The following is a 24538-nucleotide window of genomic DNA, read 5'->3' as shown; positions in this document are numbered from 1 at the left end:
TTTAAACAGGAGTCAATGCAAAATCTCTTCCGAGTTTCCACTTGTTTCCACAGAGACTACTTTGAGTAATGTCTGGATTCCGTCTGATCCATTAGTAACTGGACTCTGCTTGGTCCAGAATGGGTGTAGTTGAGGGGTGCAATGTAGCCAGTTCCAGTCTGCTCCCGAGTGCCTCCCAACGCTTTCCTGTTTCTGTTAAGGTGGCCATCTATTTCTCTATTGAAAGCTGTGATTGAACCTGCCTCTAACATACTCTCAAATAGTACATCTCAAATCCTAACATTTGCTGTGTTAAAATGAAGATTTGTTTGTCGTGTTGTTTGTATTCTGTTTGCCAAACACTTAAAATCACTGGACTTTTATTGTTCACCTTTGTACCTTTGAGAGAATTTATTCTCTCCTCATGTTTTTGAACATTTTAATTAAACTGCCTCTCAGGTGGGAAAGAAAGGGAAAACAGATATGAAAGAGCTAAAGAAAGATCAAGAGCTGAGAGTGGAATTTTACAATGGGAAAGAAAATAGAATGTTATTATGGACTCCGTAGGCAGTCAGCACAGCCTATTGATAGAGCATTGGAAAATTGATAACTTGGATTTGTCAGGCCGTCAGAAATTCCAACACGAGCTGGGAAGAGGAAGGTAGAGTCCGAACTTGAATTGAGGTACTTAAAAATGGAAAAGATGGCCGACTTCAATTCACGGTTGGTGTCTGCAAGTATGTAAATGAAGTCCTGGAAGAAAAGAGAATATACCTGTGGAAGCTTCATTATGGATTGTGATCGAGAATCTTTGATTTCCAAATCATTACTGAAGTCCTGATACGCTAACTTCAGTGGGAATTGCCTCAAGGAGTTTGAACTTCCTCTGGGCAATTCTCCACTCCTCGAGACCCTCTGGAAATGTGTTCATGACCGTGAGCTAGAGATTAGATTGCCGACAATGTGGAAATAGGCCAACAAGTCCACACCGACCCTCTATAGAATAACCCACCCAGATCCATTCCCCAACCTAATGCACATAACACGATGGGCAATTTAGCTTGGCCAATTCACCTGATCTCCACATCTGTGGACTGTGGGAGGAAACCGGAACACCTGGAGGAAACCCATGCAGACACGGGGAGAATGTGCGAACTCCACACAGACAGTGGCCCGGGGCAGGAATTGAACACTGATCCCAGGCGTTGAGGCAGCAGTGCTAACCACTGAGCCACTGTGGGTTGAAGACTTGAACTGTTCTATGGTAATTAACTGAATCATTCCTGGTAAATATTATATGGAAAATCCTAGTCTAACTAACTACTGAACTAACATATCCCCCAATCCCCCTCCACTCCCATATCTCACACTAACCTTCATTGTTCAACTACTCGTGTTGACCCGATCCGACTAGCCCCCAAGCTTACTACCCTCCTGACTTCATTAGTACCTGACCCGACCTAACTACCCCGAATTTCTGCACCTGCTATCTTTCCACCTGCCATGCTGCCCACCTATACAATTATTTCATTTAATTACCCAATCTACCCGTTTACTCATTCACCCATTCATGCATTTACGAACATTGGTATGGTACATTCAAAGTGATGATGCAACAGTGAGTGCGGTTAATGTGGAGCATATCTTCAGCACTGATTGACTTTCCACAGATTTCTCTGTTCAGGGAGTTGTTCGGGTTTCTGCCAGAAACAGACTTCATTGTTTGAATGCCGATCAGAAGATTTTTGACCATTGTCTTTCATCTCGGGCTGGATGGAGGACAGTATTTTAATAAACTTGTTTAGGTATGGGATAGTAACAGCTCAGTTCATTTTTTGATCTCTCGCTTTCAATGTAATGTTTTTTTCTTTGATTACTTTTGCAACTTGTAAATGGATCACTGTTTTTATTGAATGTAAACATTTTTCATTTTTCTTCCACAATATGTATAGAAATGTTTGTATACTAACTGCTTAAAATCCAAGTACAGTGATGTGAATGCTTCTGTATGTCATAGGCCTTTAATTATTGCTGTTGGAAACAGCTTATTCAGAGTTAGTTTGTTGATGTCTGAAATTTGCGCCTAAGTGTAGGAATAGATTACTTGATATTTTTTGAGGACTTATCTTCATACAAGCTTCCAGTTGATGAAATAGTATTTCATAGATATTTGTATGTATGCACTTTCTGTTCTTAATTTAATATAGTGTGATTTTTCTTCATGTTTTGATCTTTCTGATCAATGGACATGGTATACTCTAAGGTAACTTTGAACCTAGACTGTAGAGGTATACAAAATGCTGCCACAACCTCTGGTCACGATTCCTCACTGTAAACTTATGTTTAGTATCTAACATTGCAAGTTTTTTTTTGTATAGTGAATATTCATCCGTAATGGGAGTGTGCTCGCTTAACAATGAAACTGTTCAAAAAAAGGAAAAGCAGCTCTGGATGTACTTCCTATTGTTTTGAAAACATTCAGGCATATGACTAACAACTCAAAAAGTATTGGATGCTAGTCTGGTAGGAGGTGTGTTTCTAAGTATTTTAGATGGAATTATTGGGGCAATTTCAGGGCAAACTTCAACGCTGAACAGATTCTGATTTGGTAAATATTTGCTTCACTCCAGACATGCCAGGAATTTGCTTGCCGAGTCGGATCCTGACAGACTTGTCGTTTAAATGCCAGGAAATGTTCTACTTGGACTGTGCTTGGATTCTGACTTGATAATGAGCTCCTTGTGCAGGTTTTTATACTTGGAAATTGTTGATCATTAGTTAAAGCAATAATTCAGACTGAACAAAGCAACATCCACTTCAAGCAAGATTTGCAAAGCTCATATTTGATGCTTTTAAATATGATGTTTCTGTATGATATTGACAATGGCAAGATTATTCATTAAGTTGAGTATTGGAAAGACAAAATATAAGCATCTTTGCTGGAAATGCTGTACAATGCTTTGTTGATGGTTAGGTGTTGTCATTCTGAAACATAAACAGAAATTGCTGGAAAAGCTCAGCAGATCTGGCAGCAACCGTGTAGTTTAGAGTTAACATTTCAGGTGGTCTTGGGTTATGATTATGACTTTTTATCAGAGATAATTGCATCTCATGAGTTCTGAATGTTTTTTGATGGTGGCTTTAATCTTAACACCTTGGAATTGGAGTTTGAAAATGTTTGCTGCGATGAAATGTTCTATGTACTGTTAAACCAGCTGGGAACCTCTGCTGCATGGGCAGCATTCAGTTATTGTTAAACGTTACATTTTATAGTGTACTGGAATAGCGTTTTCTTGCATTTGTGAGCTTGTACTTGAGGCATTGCTGTCAGTGAGGATAATCTTAAAATGAATGGTTTTAGAACATAGAAAGTTGAAGAGTACAGCACAGAGCAGATTCTTTAGCCCAGGATGTTGTGCCTAGGTTTAATCCTAATGTTTTCTTGAAAGGTTCAAATTTATTTATATAGAGAGACAAACAGTAACCTCAGTCACTCATGACTGAGTGGAGCGTGGTGGACCATTGAGGCAGCTTTTGTTGTGAGTTTTATAATTATTTTTGTTCAGTTGTGAAGTTTGGAATAGTTGTACTATGTGTTAAGAAAAAAAGAGTTACTGTAGAGAAGATTGAAGTTCTGTTCTCTTTGCCACAGCTTCACTATCTGAACACAATATGAATAATCTTTATATTTACTGGTTGACTTGATAGCTTTTGATGTCTGCCTCTGTGCAGCTGTTGCCTTTGGTAGTTCCCTTCTAATTTCCATAACCTGCTCTGTTCACTTAACAGGTGATGTTTTAAAGAGCTTCTTTACTGAATTAAATGCTACTTGGGACCAAACTCCTCTTCCCTGAGTAGCAGCCAGCTTCATGTTTGTGTTTTGTAATCTTAACGATTAATTCAACCTGGCGGTGGCATCTACTGGTTTTCTGCAATAATTATTCTTAATGTTGAACATGAACTACATCAGTAAAGATTGGCTTCATGAAAGACATTTAATGCTTTGTTTGGAGGCTCAGGTAATTGTACTAAAATGAATTTCCTGTCTGATGCATCTTGGCTGAATTGGCATTAAAAATGCCATTCGTTTTCATACTAAATCGAAGTTAGGCCCAAGAATTGGACATGATGCACAATCAGGACGACGTTTTTTTTCATTGAATGAAGTGGGGTTTTATGTGATGTAAATTCACCATAGTGGTGGCCATCAAAGTAATGAATCATTGAATGTTCACAGTGAAGCATTTGTCATTTAATTGCTATTGTGTTGATGGGTTAAGTTCACCTCCAGGATAAGTTTCTGAGTTGACTAATTGGATGGCGTTGATATATATTGTTGACAAGTCAATACAAATGGAATTATGGAATATAGGATTTTGACTTGCAAATTTTGCACATGCTTTGATGGAAGTTCCTTTTCGTTTTGTCATACTGAACAGCAAGTTACCAGGTTTTAGTCCCTGTGTTGCAGTCGAAGTAATATACCTTAGGTGAAGGAGATTTTATTTGAAAACATCTGTTCCTTCTTTAGGTGACTACCAATGGCCTGAAAAGTACCTATATGCCTGAAGCCAAGATCTTTCACGTTTATGATTTTTTTTCTCACTTATCGCATTCCTGACGAATATAGCGAGCTAACGAATCAATACCACGACTCATATATGGAATGACCCTTTGGACACGGTACTGGAGCAGTGCTTAAGTGTGAATATTGCCAAGGTAGAAGAATGTGAAGTGAAAATCGCGCAGAAGAATCGATTTTTAAATTGGAAATTTGCTTTGTTTGTGTTGTGCTAAATTGAGAATGAACTGTACTCTATTAATAGTGCAACTTGGGAGGTCATTGCTATATGTCGACTTGGGCTATGATGATATTTCTGGATATCTTCAGAATGTAGGTGTTGACCTTCTCCTGCCAGAAGCCCTTTGGAATTCCAGGCCCCTGTGGACCAGGCATTTTAGCCTTTATGGCACAGGAATAAATCTACTCAAGTATTGAGTAACTCCGTACAATTATTAATCCCATGTAGCCAAAATACAATCTTTCTGGCTCAAATGATTCTCATTTTATATTTTTTTTCTCGCTTAATGCCACTTCATTCAGTTAAATCTTTTTGGACTTGAAACTTTCATCTATTTTGAAACTAGGATCTATAGTGCTAAAAATAACCTTTTGAAGTCACTATTTCATTCAGCAATTTTAGACTTACAAGAGCATTGGGTTAACATTTGCAGGATTTTTTTTGTGAACCAGCATATTGCTCCTTTCGTCCTGGCAGTGTGATCTTGTCTGGTTGAGTGACTATAGCGTCAGTCAAACTCCCAATTACAACAAAATGCTGCTCTAAATTAGGCAGTCTGCAGTCTTTGTAGCAGCTCTGACTGACACTGGTTAACAGAATCGCTTTTCTTCGGTTCTGTAAATGCCACCTTCAAAACTAGTGTTTCCAATATCTTTTTCTCCCCAACTGATAATTTCCCTGCACTGTTGTGTTCACTCCTTTCTGGAACTGCCAGAAGCCCAATTATGTTCACAATCAGTTGATCATCTTCCATTTCAGCCATTGCCAGTGTTATGTCTCTGTCAAACATATTACCCTTTCCCTCTTTCAGCATTCAGAAGACACAATTTCCCTTTGGACGCTATAGTTCATTCATTAATTTCCAACACCCACTTACCCCATTTCTGTGGCAATTTCCGTTGCTCAGAAGTAGATGCAACACCTTATTTAACTCAGAGATTGTGAGTTTGAGTCTCAATTCAGAACGAGCAGATGGATCAGGAGATGCCACCTTTTGGATCAGCTGTTAAACTCATGCTTTCTCTGCTTTTATTAGGCAGAATTCAAAGATCCTGTGTTGCAATTTTGAAGAAGAAAAAGGGGGTCCTGAATGGCATGCAACTTTGAATCATCACAACAAAAACAGATTATCGGGTTTTAATTGCATGTTTTTAAAACAAAACCCAAAGAACTGCAGATGCTTGAAATAGGAAACAAAAGCAGAAATTGCTGGAAAATCTCAGCAAGTCTGGCAGTTTGGAAAGAAAGCAGAGTCAACATTTCAGATCCAGTGATCCTTCTCTTTGTTGTTGTAAGCTTGCTGCATAAAGTTGCCTGCCATGCTTCCTACATTACAGTGGTGACTCCAGTTCAGAAGTACTTGATTTTCTGTAAAGCTCTTTGGGTCCAGGTCCTGTGGTCATGAAAGATCCTATATAAATACAAGCCTTTCTTTTTCGCTCTTTCTTGTCCAGGGCCTGAACACTTTGTCCCACATGCATTGGTGACTGAGTTGCACTTCGTCCTGATTCATCATCGGTATTTGTCACTCACAATGAAGTCTCTTCTTTAGAGGAGGCCAAACACAAGTTGAGGTGAGCACTTAACTGAACTCATCTTGTCAGTGTGCAAGTGTGACTTTCAGTCACCTGCCAATTTAATATTTTGTTCCACATACACTTGAAACTCCATGTTTTTTGCTTTCATTATAACAATGTGGAAAGTAAATTTTAGCTGGGGGGACAACATGTAAAATTTTGTTTGGTTCTTCACAGTTTTCTTGCCTTCATATTGAGATCAAAAATTTAAGGTCATAATCAATTAACATTTTTCTGGGGTAACTGCTTTTCTTTGCTGGTGCCATTTGCAACTCCTTGAGACACATGTTACGTTAATCAATCTGTCCAGTTACCATCCTGCTTTGCCTTGCTGTCTCATCCATTTTGTCATTAAATCTTGTCTGACTTACATCCTCTCACAGACTTCACTTTTTTCTTCCTTTCAGTCTTTTCCCCACTGCACTATTTTCTTGCCTTTGTACTCAATTAAAATCTGCGACATCACGGTACTGATGAGAGCTAAACTCAGCATCTGTTTCTATAAATGCTGCCTGACACATGTACTTCCATTATTTTCTGTTTATGTAACTTATTTAAAAATGTTCAAATGTAAAAGGAAAACTGATCTTTTGTTGTCCAGCTAGGTGTGTGTAATCGAATCACTGGGCAAAGATTTCTTGAAGTGTTAAATATGCAATTGAAAGGCAGAGGGAAGATGTGTGGGTTGCTTTTGTGAGAGTGAACTTCATGGCAGCAGAAAATAAACAGGAAGTGGTGTAGTGGGACCTCTTTGTTCAGCAAGCCAGCAATTATGGCCAATGAAACCCAGTACTTCAGCACTGGTACTGGTATAGTACATGTTCACAATTGGAAGCTTAACTTAAAGTCAGCTTGCTGCACCTGACTTATACATTCAAACATAATGAAGATTGAACTTTAATCCAAGATAGAACAACGCCAAAATGTCCCATGTTATTTGAAGCTTTTCCTGTATATGTTCCATGTTTTCACAGAACTCCTGTGGCAGGTGTATTTTTAGTTACTGTTTTGTCAGACTGGCTACTGTCAGAGGAAGTGGTTGAGTTGGGAAACAGATGGCAGCTGTGATAGAAGAACAAACGATCAAGGCATACATTATGCTTTTGTCCTCCTTTTCCCTGCCTCCCTCCCAATTAAATCCATTAATAACTTAACCCTAACCTGTATGTTTGCTCCAATTATAATGACATTTGCACATTTCCAGCAAAGGAGGTAACCATATTAGAATGTTTTACTATGCACTGGAAATTGTGTTCTCAGACCAGAAGTATTTCGACAGAGTTTTCTTAACAGTATGTAATTGTTAGTTGGATATTTGGAGACAAGCCTGGAAGGGGCATGCTGCAATCACTTATCACATTGCTTAAGCTCACTTGATGTTGGGTGAGTTGAGGCAAAAATGTTCAAATGCTCCAACATGAGCATGCCTTTGAAATGAGCCATCTTATTTCATCAAACTCTTCTTGACCTGATTGGTAGGGAGGTTGCGATGAAGAGACATATACTCCCATTTAGTAGAAAAAGGTAACCAACAGTTTGAAAGGCCAATTTCAAAAACTGCGGCAAAAGAATGTGCCTGGTGTGCCCAGGAATACTGGGCATTTTAAAGCAACAAATTTATTCTAGTTATCATTTTTTTAGGAATATATAACAGTATATTGACAAATGCAATGTTAGTTCGAGTTTTCTGAAAGTATTATGTCAGGTGTTTGTGTCTGGTTTGGCTACATAGCAAGTTTTGTTTTCGTGGTAAAATTGGAAATAACTTGGATTGGAGTCAGCCAGCTAACATCATCAAGGGAATGAATGAAACAAACTTGGTTACATGTCACATTGAGTGTAGCTGCAGCTTTAGATTGAGAATGAGTCAGATGCTAGCCCCTCAGGGAATAAATATTTTTGTTGCCGTATTTTTTTAAACCTCATGACCATTGAGATAGACGCTCCAATGCAAACAGATTGGAAGCAGCAGGAGCATGGCCCCTGTGATGCTGCTGTCAGGTCTGTTCTGCTACAGCCAAGGCTTAACAGATTGGAGCCAGCAGGAAGCTTTTTATCAGGAGTTTGGTATTCATTGATCTATTATTTGTTCAATGAGTGTATAAATGTCACATTTCTGTAAATATTTTATTGTAGGGAGCTTGGAGTATAATAGCCTGGGATTGGAGATGGAGAAGCAACTGTGGACTACCTTGTACTGCACACTCAGCTTGTCCCATGAGGTCAACCCATTGAAGAGTGACTAGTATTTATAAGAATGGGTCATTCTTGGCTTGTTCCAAAGCCATGCACTTTTCTCTAAAGCCTCCAACCTGAGGGCACGACAGGAATATTTGGTGTGATTTTATAAATCTTTGATGGAAAGGACAAATGCACAAGATGCAGTATAAAATCATGAAGAATTATACCAAGATGAGATGCAATATTTATGACAGAACTTCTAATTAAGTTCAGCAGAGCAGAGATAAAAGGGATGATTTAAGAGAAAAGTTACAAATATTTGAAGGGTTTGAATAATTGCTGATGAGGCACATGTTGAAAATTGGTGCTAAATGCTAAATTTTGGAAAAATATCTTCATTATTGATATGCATAATGTATTAAATAACTATCAAAGTTTCATCAATTATAACGTGGAATTTAATTCAAATGAAAGAGTCGAAAGATGGGATTAATTACGTAGCTGCATACATGTAAGCAAAGCATAGCAAATGGTCAAGTTTGATTCTGTGATCTTGTGCAGTCTTTTCAGAGTCACTGTGGCATCCAAGTAGGAATAGAATGTATGAAGTGTCACTGACGGTCAATAAAAAAGCTCAGTCTGTAATTTAAAACATTCCCCCAAACATGTTTTTGAGGCAGTTTTCTCTGATCATTGAAATACATCTTCACTTAAATGATGAGTAACTTTTGTATAAGTCTAGTAAATAGTGAATTTCAAACATTTGCTTTTCTGAGGATAACTGGGGAGAAGGTTGGACCACTCAGAGATGAAGGGAGGAACTTGTGCTTGGAGGCTGAACAGCATTGATGTACAGACAAATCTTGGGGTTCAAATCCATAGCTCCCTGAAAGTGACCACACAAATAGATAGTGTGGTAAAGAAGAAATATGGCATGCTTGCCTTTATTGGTTGGGGAAATTGTTTACAAGAGTCACCAATGTCATGTTGCAGCTTTATAAGACTTAGGTTAGACCGCACTTGAGAGTATTGCATTCAATTCTTGTCGCTTCATTACAAGTAGGGTATGGAGGTTTTGGAGAGGGTGCAGAAGAGGTTTATCAGGATGCTGCCTGGTTAGAGGGTATGAGCGACAAGGAGAAGTTAGAAAAACTTGGGTTTTTTTCTTGAGTGTTCAAGGCTGTGGGGAGACTTGACAAAAATCTATAAAATGATGAGATGCATAGATAGGGTTGTTGATCGGAATCTTTTACTCAGACTTCAAATATCTAATACTAGACGGCATGCATTTAAGGTGAGAGGGGGAAATTTCCAAGGAGAAATGAGGGGCAAGCTTTTTACACAGAGTAGCAGGAGTGTGGAACATACTGCCAGGGTGCTGGTGGAGGCAAATACGATAAGGGTGTTCATCGGACTTTTAGATAAACATACAAATATGCAAGGAGTGGAGGGATATGGACCAAGGGCAGGTAGAAAGGTTTAATTTCATTTGGTGTCATGTTTGGTACAAGATAATGGGCTGAGGGTCTCATTCCTGTGCTGTTTGGTTCTATGTTTATAATTGCCTCCTACCAGATAACAGAAGTTACAGTAATAAAAAAAATACAGGAAATACTCAGAATGTCAGGCAGCATCTGTGCTGAGAAACCTCAATATGAAGTGGCCAGCAGAGGATGGAGGTCCAGAGAGTTTAATGAGTACTTTGTAGATTTTCATTCAGTCCCAAAAAAAATGTTTCTGCAAGATATGTTTTTAGTACTGAATTAATTGAATCAAAAAAAGAATGAAGAGCTGAAGCAAATATTTTGACTTGAATGAAGTAAAGATAAAAACCTACATGTATGTTTATATGACCACAGGACATCCCAAAACACTTAACAGCCATTGAAATACTTTGAAGTGTAGTCACTGTTGTAAGTTAGGAAATGCGACAACCAATTTACCTAGGGCAACTTCTCACAAACAGAAATTTGATAGTCACCTGAAAATGCATTGCTATGATATTGACTTAAGGGATCATGTGGGGATAACTTCCCTTCTCTTTGAAAAAGTGCCCACAGAACATTTTTCATTCATCAAGTGAGTGACTTGGTTTAAAATCACATTGAATTACAGCTTCCCCAACAATTTTATTTCTCCCTAATACTACACTGGACTATTAGCTTTGACTTTGTGCTCAAGTCCAAAATTTGTTCGAAAAGAAATGGGGACACGTGTTGTGATTTGAAGAATGTTGGACTCGATGTTTTTGACCTAGGTTTGTGTTCTTTTACAAGATGTCTCTTTTCTACTCACAATATAAACTAATCTTAATAAGATTTGACAGAGAAGCAGAAACGTCTGTTGGTTTGACAAGTAAGATGAGTACAAGGTTGTGACGTGGATCTGCTAAGAAGGAAAATGTTGGTAATTCCTTTGGCATGAAAGATTTACTTGAGTTGTTTGTCTCTGAGTTCATATTTTTCATCTTAGTTATGATAACAGTAAGAAATTCAGGACTAAATGTAATATCCTGTTAACTTATCCCTTTTGGCCCTTGATCATGGAGGTGTTTATGGTTATTGGTGGACAATTCCAGATGGGCTAGCAACCTTTGACTTTGAGTCCAGTCTGAGCGGTGACAGATTATTTTACCATGGATGACATGACAATTGTATCTGATCCTCATTTATTATTTGTGCTTTTAAACTTTCAGGAGCTTTTACTGAGTAACATGAAGCACAGTATCAGAGTTCTCATGACCCTATTACTATCCTGACTTCGAGCGAAAGACTGGTGAGGACAATTCCAGTGTAGCCGCTATAACTTAACTCATCTGCTTGTCTTAATAAAGTAAGAATTTTGCATCTTCTGGCTTCTGTGGCAGTATGCCATATTTAGTACTGTCCATACTTATTAGTTTGAGCAGTCTGGGAGAGAGGCTTCAATATAACTTGCCATTTTTGATGCTTCTGCAGTTTAGTTTCCTCTTGAATTTTTTTATGTTTAGTTTTTGCATAAGTTAAGTTTGTCACATAAGTGCATTCATGAGAAAATCATCTACCATATTTAATCACTCTTTTAAAATCTGCTTGTTTTCTTTTGTCTTCTGCAAAGGTAGCTATTGCAGATCTTTAAAGGAAACCTTATTTTCTCTCCTCCCCCATCCTTTCAGTTATATTCACCCCTCAAGCCCAATGATTACACTGGAGTTTGTCCTCTGGTAACTCAGTTCATGCTGACCATTTGACCTTAATTAACTGGTGGTCTTATTAACTTGTGTAGGTAATCAAAGAAATCGTTTGAACAATTACATTTGAATATTTGCATCAGTAAAGTTTTCATGATGGAAGTAGATCGTTGAAATGGATCTCAGAGAATCATGACAAACGCCTTGCAGAATGGGCAAACTCATTTTTGTTTACATTTGGCCATGGTAGAACTGACTAAATGTTTGGTCAATGAAAGGAAGTTGCAATGAAATTACCTCTTCTCCCTATCCCATGAGTTGTTGCTGAGAAAAGTTTAGTCTCTCGAGCCCATGATAAAGAACAGAAGTTATTTTTGTCTTGCGAATATTGTAATTTAATTCATTTAGGGAATGATTAAGTCTGAATATGGAGCCCACACTCCTAATTATTCAAACCAAGTAACAATACTGTGACAACCATAGCTCACGCTGCTTGGTTTACTACTGGTATTCTCTGGACTCTTCTTTTCTGACTCTTTCAAGAGATGAGTTAGTGTAAATACGGGTTCTTGTCTTCACGGTTTTGCCACACTGGTTGCCTGTAAAGCCTCTGAGAAGCATTCTGCTAAATCTTAGGGGAATTCTGTTTCTTATGAGCACCTGTTAGTTCTGCAGACTTTCGGTTGATCGATTTAGGTCTAAAGCTGCGGTTGCCTGAAATGTTCAAAGTCAACTTCCTTTCTAATTGTAATACAACGTCAAGGAGCAGCTCAATAGGAAGTGGTTGTGACGTGTATGTGCATCTTCACACGGAAATCTGAAGCTGTGTTGTACAAGCTGTGACTTTTTAGCTTGATGCTGTATACTATGTTTTAATTTGAATTTGAGAAGGCGAGACTTAAATTTTGTACATTTGAAAGATGAATGTGTTCAGAAAACAAGTTTCCTCTTCTCGTGGTGAATACAGAAGATCCCTCTCGGACTCAGCTCATTGTGATAGGAATCCCAACAGTCTGAGTGCTTATCAATGGCGCACAACTTCAAAGCCAAAATGGAAAATTTACAAGCGGGCCCACTCGGAGCCTTTGAAACCAAATATTGCTTATAAATGGCACTCTGCCTCGGGTTTCTCGTGGACCACTAGCAGACGGATTTTTTCTGACTTGAATAACACCAGTTTATCAGACCAGGATCAGCCAAAATCAGCTAAGCCTCATCTTAAATACACTGGATCAGATGATGTTCTGGAACAGTCTCCTGCCCAGGTGGTGCAAGCAAGTGCCAAACTCTCAATAATCCCATATCATAGATCAATTTCTGAACCTGGTTGCTCTTCACACATTGAGAAACCACCTTTGAGACAAGTCCACTCAGATGCTGAGCAGAGAATTGATTTTATGCGTGGTTTCTTCACTACGGTATCGAACCGGCTTTCAAAACTATTGAGGCACAAAGAAGAACCAGATGTGGATTCATTCCAGGAAGGTAATATGTCTCAAGGTGCCTGACTGCTTCAGGCAGATGTTGATGACTTGGGAGTTATGAAAGGCAATCACGTTTTAATTGGTGAAATGCAATGTTTAAGAAAGGCATTAAAGGAGGAGAAATAGATCTGTGGGCACCCTACAGTTCTAAAGGTTCAGAAGCTGGAGAAACTGGTGCTGTATTTTTGGGACAAATCACTACTACTAAAAATATGATTCTGTTCTTTGATTGATTGCATTGTAGTCCAGTGTTCACTTTTGGTTTCCCCACATGAAAGTTAATATTGGGATTCTGGAAAGAGAATATAATTGGGCCATGAGATGGTTACCCAGTTTGAAGAGCAACAAAAGAGAAATTTCTTCACCCAGAGAGTGGTGAGTCTGTGAAATTGTCTGCTCCAGAAAGTTATTGTGGCCAAACATTGAATGTTTTCAAGGTGCTGGATACAGTTGTTCGGGCTAAAGGAATGTGGAAAAAGCAGAAACAGGATATTGAGTTAAATGAACAGACATTATCATATGATGGAGCAGAATCAAAGCATTGCATGGTCTACTGCTGTTCCTATTTTCTGTGATAAGAGCTCGAACTGGCCATTTGAGGATAATTTAGATTAGAGTGGTGCTGGAAAAGCACAGCAGGTCAGGCAGCATCCGAGGAGCAGGAAAATCGACGTTTCAGGCAAAAAACCCTTCATCAGGAATGGAGCTTTTCTCAAGTGGGAGCATTCAAAGGAGAAATTGTTAAGGGTGAGGACCAGTTCAGCCAAACGAATGAGTGTGTCAGTGGAAGGGTACTGTTGGGGACGTCGGGAGAGGAAGAAACGGAGGGCTTGGAGGCCCTGGTCATGGCGGATGGAGGTGTAGAGGGATTGGATATCCATGGTGAAGATGAGGCGTTGGGGTCCCGGGAAACGGAAGTCTTTGGAGGAGGTAGAGGGTGTGGGTGGTGTCTCGAACATATGTGGGGGGGGTTCCTGGGCTAGGGGGGGATAGGACAGTGTCAAGGTAGGTGGAGATGAGTTTGGTGGGGCAGGAGCAGGCTGAGACAATGGGTCAGCCAGGGTGGTCAGGCTTGTGGATCTTGGGAAGGAGGTAGAATTGGGCGGTGTGGGATTCCCGGACTATGAGGTTGGAAGCTATGGGTGGGAGATCTCCTGAGGTGATGAGGTTCTGTATGGTTTGGGAGATGATAGTTTGGTGATGGGGGTGGTGGGATCATGGTCAAGGGGGTGGTAGGAGGAGGTGTCTTCGAGTTGGCATCTGGCTTCAGCGGTGTAGAGGTCAGTGCGCCAAATTACCACTGCACCCACTTTATCGGCTGGTTTGATGGTGAGGTGGGATTGGAGCAGAGGGAGTGGAGGGTTGCGCGTTGTGCGGGTGAGAGGTTGGAGTGGGGGAGGGGTGTAGACAGGTTGAGGCGGTTAATGTCTCGGCGGCAGTTGGAAATGAAGAGATCGAGGGCAGATAATAGGCCAGCGCGGGGTGTCCAGGTGGATGGAGTGTGTTGGAGGCAGGCAAAGGGGTCCTTGGATGGTGGGCGGGAGTCTTGATTTTAAAAGTAAGCTCGGAGGCGGAGGCGGCGGAAGAAGTGTTCAACGTCACGGCGTGTATTAAATTCATTCATGTGTGGATGGAGGGGGATAGAGACACACTGCCTCTATTCCTGATGAAGGGCTTTTGCCTGAAACGTCGATTTTCCTGCTCCTCTGATGCTGCCTGACCTGCTGTACTTTTTCAGCACCACTGTAGTCTAGACCCATGCCCTCCACCTCCTCCAAGACTTCTGTTTACCCGGCCCTCAACGCCTCATCTTCACCATGGATGTCCAATCCCTCTACACCTCCATCAGCCATGACAGGGCCTCCAAGCCCTCCTCCGTTTCTTCCTCTCACAATGTCCCCAATAGTACCCTTCCACTGACACTCTCATTCGTTTGGCTGAACTGGTCCTTACCCTAAACAATTTCTTCTTCGAATCCTCCCACTTCCTCCAGACCAAAGGGGTAGCCATGGGCACCTGTATGGGCCCCAGCTATGCCTGTCTCTTTGTTGGCTGCATAGAACAGTCCATCTTCGCAGTTACACTGGCACCACTCCCCACCTCTTCCTCCGCTACATTGATGACTGCATCAGCGCCACCCCGTGCTCCTGCAAGGAGGTTGAGCAATTCATCAACTTCACCAACGCATTCCACCCTGACCTTAAATTCACCTGGACCATCTCTGACACCTTCCTCCCCTTCCTGGACCTCTCCATCTCCGTTAATGATGACCGACTTGACACTGACATTTTTTTACAAACCCACCGACTCCCACAGCTACCTGGATTACACCTCTTCCCACCCTACCTCCTGCAAAAATGCCATCCCGTATTCCCAATTCCTCCACCTCCGCAGTATCTGCTCCCAGGAGGACCAGTTCCACCACAGAACACACCAGATGGCTTCCTTCTTTAGAGACCGCAATTTCCCTTCCCACGTGGTTAAAGATGCCCTCCAATGCATTTCATCCACATCCTGTCCCTCTGCCCTCAAACCTCATCCCTCCAACCGTAACAAGGACAGAACCCCCTTGGTGCTCACCTTCCACCCTACCAACCTTTGCATAAACCACAACATCCGACAACATTTCCGTCACCTCCAAATGGACCCCACCACCAGAGATCTATTTCTCTCCCCACCCATTTCTGCTTTCTGCAAAGACTGTTCCCTCCATGACTACCTGGTCAGGTCCACGCCCCCCTACAACCCACCCTCCCGTCTTGGCACCTTCCCCTGCCACCGCAGAAATTGCAAAACCTGCGCCCATACCTCCTCCCTCACCTCCATCCAAGGCCCCAAAATAGCCTTCCACATCCATCAAAGTTTTATCCACACATCCACCAATATAACTTATTGTATCTGTTGCTCCCGATGCGGTCTCCTCTACATTGGGGAGACTGGACGCCTCCTCACAGAGCGCTTTAGGGAACACCTCTGGGGCATCCGCACCAATCTACCCCACCGTCCTGTGGCCCAACGTTTCAACTTCCCCTCCCACTCTGCCAAGGATGTGCAGGTCTTGGGCCGCCTCCACTGCCGTGCCCTCACCACCCGCGCCTAGAGGAAGAACGCCTCATCTTCCGGCTCGGAGCACTTCAACCCCATGGCGTCAATGTTGGTTTTCACCAGTTCCCTCATTTCCCCTTCCCCCACCTCACCCCAGCTCCAGCCTTCCAGCTCAGCACCGCCCTCATGGCCTGTCCTTCCTGCCTATCTTCCTTTCCACCTATCCACCCCACCCTCCTCTCTGACCTATCACCTTCATCCCCACCTCCATTCACCCATTGTACTCTTTGCTACCTTCCCCCACCCTCCTCTCGGACCTATCACCTCCATCAACACCCCCATTCACCTATTGTACTCTATGCTACTTTCTCCTCACCCCCACCCCCCTCTCATTTTTCTCTCCAACCTGCCGGCTCCCTGCCTGTATTCCTGATGAAGGGCTTTTGCCCGAAATGTCGATTTTCCTGCTCCTCGGATGCTGCCTGACCTGCTGTGCTTTTCCAGCACCACTCTAATCTAGACTCTGGTTTCCAGCATCTGCACTCCTTGTTTTTACCTTGAGGATAATTTAGTTAAGTTATATTGGATCAGTAAGGGAATTGTTTTAATGGACCATTCAACCATTGTGAATACTTTGGGAGGCAGCCATGACTCATACATCCAAGTTGCATATAGTCAGATGGAGATTGCTGGGAAAAGAAGATGGTCCTTAGAAACAGGTTGCTGCCTTGAACGGTGGGTGCTGATTTGCTGGATTTCTTCAAGTGAGATCTGTATCGATTTCTGGATGGGGAGAAGATAATCTTATGTAAATGGTGGATTATCTGAGTCAGCGTGATCTCCAAATGATATATTATGTGCTACTTCTTCATCTGACATTTGGAGAGCCTGGACACCACATAATGTTACATCTATCTTATCCACAAACACTTATCCAAACTCTTATCAGCATTTATTGCCATCCCTTGCCCTTGAGAAGAGGGAATTCCAAGATTTTGACCCAGCAACAGTGAAGGAATGGCAGTATATTTTCAAGTCAGGATGGTGAGAGGCTTGGAGGGGAACCTGCAGGTGATTGTGTTCCCATATATCTGTTGTCTTTGCCCTTTTTAGATGGAAGAGGTTGTGGGTTTGGAAGGTGCTGCCTTAAGGATCTTTGGTAAATTTCTGCAGTGTATATTGTAGATAGTACATCCTGCTGCTACTGAGTGTCAGTGTGGGAATGGGCTGCTTTGTCCTGGATGGTGCTAAATTTCTTGAGCTTTGTTGGAGATGCAAACATCCAGGCAAGTGGGGAGTATTCCATCGCACTCCTAACTTATGCCTTGGAGATGGTGGACAGACATTGGTGAGTCAGGAGTTGAGTTATTTGCCACAGTATTCCGAGCTTCTGATCTGTTCTTGTAGCCACTGTATTTATATGTCTAGTCCAGTTGAGTTTCTGGTCAATGGTAACCCCTGGATATTGGTAGTTGGGGATTTAGTCATGCTAACATCATTTAATTTCAAGAGGCAATGGTTAGATTGTTTCTTATTGGCAATGGTCATTACCTGGCATTTGTGCAGTATGAATGTTACTTGCCACTTGCAGCCAAAGCCTGAAACTTGTTGCAGTTGAATATTCACTGTGTCAGGAGTCATAAATTGTGCTGAACATGGTGCTGTCATCAATGTCATCCTCACATCTGACATTATGATGGAGGGAAGGTCATTGAAGATGTAGCTGAAGATGGTTGGGCCTCGGACACTGTCATGAGGAACTTCTGCAGAGATGTTCTGGAGCTGCGATGATTGACTGCCAACTATCACGATTATCTTCCTGTGTGCCACATATGACTCTAACTAGCGGAGGGTTTGTCCAGGTATGTGCTGTACACAAAAAGCAGTACAAATCCAACCCTGCCAATTACTGACCAATCAGTCTACTCTCAACCAATGGTAAAGTGATAGAAGGTGACATGACAGTGCAATCAAGCAGCATCTGCTCAGTAATAACTTATTTGTCAGGTAAATGATGGGATTGTAATGATACAGGGGAATAGCACATTCTGGAGCCAGTGAGTTGTTTAATTGTCTATCACAATTCACAACTGGATGTGGCAGGACTGCAGAACTTAATTCTGATCTTGGTTATGGGATCACTTAGCTTTGACAGTCACTTGCTGCTTATGCTGTTTGCCATGCAAGTAGTCTGTTTGGTGGCTTCTCCAGGGTGACTTTTAGGGCTGCTTGGTACTGGCCCTTGCATTCCCCCCCGTGCTCTTCATTGAACCAGGATTGATCCCGTCGCTTGATAGTACTGATTTGAGCGTGGAGTTAACTGGGCCATGAGGTTGCTGACTGTGCTGTTGTTACAAATGCACGTGCAGAGACATTTTTTAGATGGAAATTTAAACAAAAGGGTGCAAGCATATTGCCAATTTATTGCCCTCATCATGAATGATATGTGGAAATAATGGCAAACAGGAATGTGAAGAAACAGTAGTTGAAATTTGAAAAAGAAAATTACAACATCTTAAGTTCCAGGATCCTGTTTCAGTTTGAGTGGCTTTAAATGACTTTGGTTGCAAGTGTTGTGAATAGTGAGTTTAAAAATCTCACAACACCAAGTTACAGTCCAACAGGTTTATTTGGAAGGAGCAACGTTTTGACATCTAGTGCTTCCAAATAAACCTGTTGGACTATAACCTGGTATTGTGTGATTATTAACTTTGTACACCCCAGTCCAATACTGGCCCCTCCAAATTGTGAATAGCGATGTATTTTATGTTGGATTAGTAAGGAATTTATTCTATGTATCAGGAATTTATCAAAAATATCAAGAAATTCTGAGAAACATTATGTTTTATGTTATATTTCTTTCATGCACGACAATCTTGCATTCCTGAGAAGTTGTCTCTCTGGCCTGAAGTACTGACTTAGGGAATATGTTTGTCACTTTTAAATCCAATCACAACAAGTATAATAGTTTGATAATTTTGGACTGTACAACTCAGTGCAAACCCATGCAAATTTATTTACTTTGACCTAGTGAAAATCTAGGGTGCACACTCTGAGATATTGGTAGTTCGTATTTACTACTCCAACAACTTGCTTTTATTCACATGGCTAAATTATATCCATATCATCATATACATGTTCATGTGGTGGAGATTGTGCAGAACATATAGAAACTCATTGGAACACAGGAGCCAGAATAGTCAATCGTTTCCTTGAGCCAACTCTGCAATCAACGAGATCATTGCAAATCTTCCCCCAGTATTCCCACATCCCTTGGCGTCTTGAACTTTCTTGTGGACTGATCTCTGCAGCCCTCTTCGGGAAAGAATTTCAAATATTGAGTCCGTATTGAACTTGACATTGATGACAGAGGCACCATTGAAAACACACAGTGGTTACTCTGACAGTGTGCTTTCAATGGTGCATCTGTAGAAGTTAGTGAGCGTCCTTATGGAGAAGCCAAATTTGCTGAGCCGTCTGAGGAAGAAGGGGCATTGTTGTGCCTTCTTGACTGCCACATAGAGTCATAGCGATGTACAGCACATGAAGATTTGGACCCGGGGTGGGTCTCTCGGTTTTGCAATCAGTCAATAAACACTCTAAATCAGTCTGACCATTAAGAGTTCATTTTTTATTTCATATACGGCCGAGTACAGAATGTCCAGAAACACAGAAGTTATGTACTTCCGTATCCCTCGGAGGAGCTGCACACACTGGCTTAATACAGAGGTATTTTTATACTTTTCTTAAAGCAGAACATAAGGCATGATTGCATAGCATATTCAGACAATTACCAATCAATACATGATATCACTTCATTGATAGTTGCTTGATGCAATGATATTAACTGGTAAACAACTTAGATCATAATGGTTAGATCTTTTTATCTTGTGATACAAAGACCTGCAGTAGTCACACAGACATAGGTCATGAGTCTCCCTGTTCTAACTCAGCATTTATTCAGGTTTCAGACTCTCAGAAGGAAACAGACTCTTCGGTGCAACTTGTCCATGCTGACCAGATATCCTAACCTAATCTAATCCCACTTGCCAGTACCTGGCCCATATCCCTCCAAACCCTTCCTGTTCATCCAGATGTCTTTTAAACATTGCAATTGTACTAGCCTTCACCAGTTCTTCTGGCAGCTCATTCCATAAACGTACCATCCTCTGCGTGAAAAATTTGCCCCTTAGGTCACTTTTATATCTTTCCTCCCTCACCTAAACATATGCCCTCGAGTTCTGGACTCCCCCTCCATGCCCCTCATGATTTTATAACCCTCTGTAAAGTCACCCCTCAGCCTCTGGTGCTCCAGGGAAAACAGCCATAGCTTATTCAACCTCTCCCACTGCCTCAAATGCTTCAACCCTGGCAACATCCTTGTAAATCTTTTCTGAACCCTTTCAAGTTTCACAGCATCTTTCTGATAGGAAGGACACTGGAGTTGCACGTAATATTCCCAAAGTTGCCTAACCAATGTTCTTTTCAGCCGCAACTTGAGTTCCAACTCCGTACTCAATACTCTGTGGGGGTAGTCCAGGACAGTTTGTTGATTATTGTCCCCCCGAGCAGCTTGATGCTGTCCACCCTCTCAACCTCAGTTCTGTTGATGTAGATGGGAGCGTGTTCTCCTCCTTCCTTTTTGAAATCAATGATCAGTTCTTTAGTGCTGATGTTGAGGGAGAGGTGGTTCTCATTGCACCACACCACCAAGCTCTCTATCTCCCTTCTGTATTTTGACTTGTCATTGTTAGATAGCTGTCTCACAATGGTGGTGTCGTCAGTAAATTTAAGATAGCATTGATCTGAAACTCCATGACCAATCTGGAGGGGATAATGGTGTTGAAGGCAGAGCTGCAGTCAATGAACAGAAGTCTGATGTAGGTGTCGTTGTTGTCCAGATGTTCCAGTGATGAGTGCAGTGCTAGGGACATGGCATCCACTGTGGACCTGTTCCGTTGGGAGGCAAACTGTAGGGGATCGAGACAGGCTAGGAGATTGGAGTTGATGTGGACCATGACTGGCCTCCTGAAGCACTTCATGATTAGTGAGGTCAGAACCACTGAGTGGTAGTCAGTAAGGCACATTGCATGTGATGTGCTTTCTTCAGTATGGGCATGATGGTGGTCTTCTTGAAGCAGGTGGGGACTTTGGCTTTTAGGAGGGAGACGTTGAAGATGTCTGTGAATACCTCTGCCAGTTGGTCTGCACAGGATCTGACTGCTCGGCTGGGAATGCCATCCGGGCTATCACTTTCCTTGAGTTGACTCTCAGGAATACCAATCTGACATCTGTAGTGGTGACCCAAGGAACAGGTATCCAAGGCTGTTGGGGCAGGCATCACTGTGCTGCTGGCATTCTGCTCAAGTTGAATGTAGAGGCCGTTGAGCGCGTCAGGAAAGGATGTGTCTTTGTCTGCTATCTTGCTCAGCTTCATTTTGTATTCTGGAATTGGTGAAGCCACTGTTGGAATACTGAATGCAATTCTGGTCTTCCTGCTATAGGAATGATGTTGTGAAACTTGAAAGGGTTCAGAGCAGATTTACAAGAACGTTATCAGGGTTTGAGGGTTTGAACTATAGGGAGAAGCTGAATAGGTTGGGTCTGTTTTTTCCCTGGAGCATCGGAGGTTGAGGGGTGTACTCATGAGGTTTATAAAATCATGAGGGGCATGGATAGGGTAAGTAGATAAGGTCTTTTCCCAGTGATGGAGAGTCCAAAACTAGAGGGTATAGGTTTAAGGTGAGAGGGGAAAGATTTAGAAGGGACCTAAGGGGGCAACATTTTCATGCAGAAGGTTGTGCGTGTATGGAATGAACTGCCAGAGGTGGTGGTGGAGGCTGGTACAATTGCAGTATTTTAAAGGCATCTGGATGGGTATATGAATATGAAGGGTTTAGAGGGATATGGGCCAAAAGCTGGCAAATGGGACTAGATTAATTTAGAATATGGTCGGCATTGACATGTTGGGTGGAAGGGTCTGTTTCTGTGCCGTATATCTCTATGACTCTCTGACTATATTATGTTGCCTTTGATTTTCTTACCAGTCTCCTTAACCCTGTGTCCATTAATTATTAGCTTTTCTGCCATTGGGAACAGTCACCTTTTGTCTATTTTGTCTGGATTTAATGATTTTGATAACATTTCTTAAATCTGTTCTCAATGTCCTCTCACAGGAGAACACCAAATTTCTCAGTCTTTATTGCAAGTGAAACCCCTTGTCTTTGTAACCCATTTTGTAAACCTTTCCAACCTTCATTCTCAGACCTTCACATCCTCACAAAAAAGGCATTGCCCTAGAATTGGCAGCAATCCTATATAACTTTAGCTAAAGGTTTCATCAAATTTATTGTCTTTTTATATGATAGCAAATGATAATAATGAATTAAATCAATGCCAGACAAAACACAATTACTTTAAGGTATCTAATGTAGAAAATTTGCTTCCAGACCAGTGAGGTTCAATCCAAGATCAGCAGCAAGCTGCCCATCATCGGACAAAACCTCATATGCTGCAGGCTGACATGAACTCTTTCTTACTGTGGTTTTTCTCTTATCCATCCAGTCTATGTGCTTTTTGTCTTTGTCTCTCCAGTTTGTGTTGCCATTTCTGAATCTGTCATCCTGCTTTGCATTGCTGCTTGCCTCCCCAGTTATTTTCTTTTTGGAATCCGACTTCTCAGGTGATTTCTATTGTCCCTGATACCCTAAACCTCCTAAGTGCAAAGAAATTGGTACACCCTAATAATGGCAACCTGCACAGCTCAGACAACATGGTGTATTGCAAGCCATGACAGCTGAGGTGTTGCTGGGATATGCAAGAAATATGCTGAATCATGAACTGCAGTTCTCAGCAGATCAATTGTATATTGAATAACTGCTTTTCAAAGTGATAAGTGTTGGGAATCCTATTACAGAGTGATTGTCATAAAGTCATACAGCATGAAAACAGACTCTTCAGCCCAACTTGTCCATGCCAACCTGGTTTCCTAAACTGAACTTGTCCTGTTTGCCTGCATTTAGCCCATATCCAACTGAGTCGAGAAGTGTGGCACTAGAAAAGCACAGTAGGTCTGGCAGCATCCGAGGAGCAGGAGAATCGACGTTTCGGGCATAAGCCCTTCAGTCCTGATGAACCTAAACTAATGAATCATACCTCCGATATAGAGTCATAGATATGTACAGCACAGACCTTCGGTCCAACTCATCTGTGCCAATCAGATATCCTAAATTAATGTAGTCTTTTTATTACTGTAATTGTACCAGCAGCTCATTACATACACGCACCACCCTCTGCGTGAAAACATTGCCCCTTGGGTCCCTTTTAAATCTTTCTCCTCTCACCTTAAACCGATACACTCTAGTTTTGTACTCCCCTGCGCTGGGGAATAGACCTAGTCAATTTACCAATCCATGCCCCTCATGATTTTATAAACCTCAAAAAGGTCACCCCTCCATCTCCGACACTCCAGGGAAATTAGACCTAACCTATTCTGCCTCTTCCTATAGATCAAACTCTCCAGTCCTGGGAACATCCTTGTAAATCTTTTCTGAACCCTTTCAATTTTCACAACATTGTTCCCATAGAAGGGTGGCCAGAATTATTTTCAGTATTCTAATGGTGGCTCCATCAATGTCCCAAATAGCCGCAACATGACATCCCAACTCTTATAGTCAATGCGCTGACCAATGAAGGCATGCATGCCAAGTGTGTCCTTCACCACCCTGTCTACCCTCAACTCCTTTCAAGGAACAGTGCACTGGCACCTCGAGGTTCATTTGTTTAACAACACTCATTCGGGCCCTACGATTTACTGTATAAGTTCTGACCTGATTTCCCTTACCAAAATACAACATCTTACATTTATCTAAATTAGCCCATTGGTCCATGTGATCGAGGTTTCATTGTACTCTTGAGATAATCTCCTCCATTGTCCACTACACCACCAATTTTGGTGTCATCTGCTAACATGCTAGCCATTTATATAAATTATGAAAAAACTGTGGACCCAACATTTGCTTAAGCTTGGAACGTTTCTGGATTGTAGCATCATGTGACTACTACAGCTAAAGTAAACTAGGAAAACTTGAACTGGAAGAACTAGCCACACCCATGTCATTGTTAAACTACACTTCAATACCTCTGCCTTTACGACTTCTCTTGGGGAGAAAAAAAAACCAAGCACAAAATAACCCTTTAAGTGATAACATCATCACAATGCACACAGTCTTATATTGCAATTCTTCATTTTTGAGTCTTAAAATCCACTGTATGTTGGGTGTTATACCGATTTATTGTCAA

General features: G+C 41.6%; 1 protein-coding gene across 7 annotated transcripts in view; it reads left to right on the top strand.

Annotated features, from left to right (window-relative positions):
* rasal2 (RAS protein activator like 2) overlaps nucleotides 1-24538 on the top strand; it is a 393387-nt gene that overhangs the window by 63114 nt on the left and 305735 nt on the right. For 2 of the 7 annotated variants that reach the window (XM_043699986.2, XM_043699982.2), the window contains exon 1: nucleotides 12560-13193. The exons of 3 other annotated variants lie outside the window; for them this stretch is intronic. In XM_043699986.2, the coding sequence (XP_043555921.2) occupies nucleotides 12629-13193 (565 nt within the window). In that variant the 5' untranslated portion in view covers nucleotides 12560-12628. Of the gene's footprint in view, nucleotides 1-12558; nucleotides 13194-24538 lie in introns of those variants that run through there. 2 more of the 7 variants (XM_043699983.2, XM_043699984.2) reach the window with 2 other exon arrangements.

This window comes from Chiloscyllium plagiosum, unplaced genomic scaffold (genome assembly GCF_037043375.1).
Source record: "Chiloscyllium plagiosum isolate Xiang-an unplaced genomic scaffold, Cpla_swu_hap1 HiC_scaffold_9, whole genome shotgun sequence".
In the NCBI taxonomy this organism is placed as follows: Eukaryota; Metazoa; Chordata; class Chondrichthyes; order Orectolobiformes; family Hemiscylliidae; genus Chiloscyllium; species Chiloscyllium plagiosum.
This window is presented reverse-complemented; position numbering and strand designations above follow the sequence as displayed.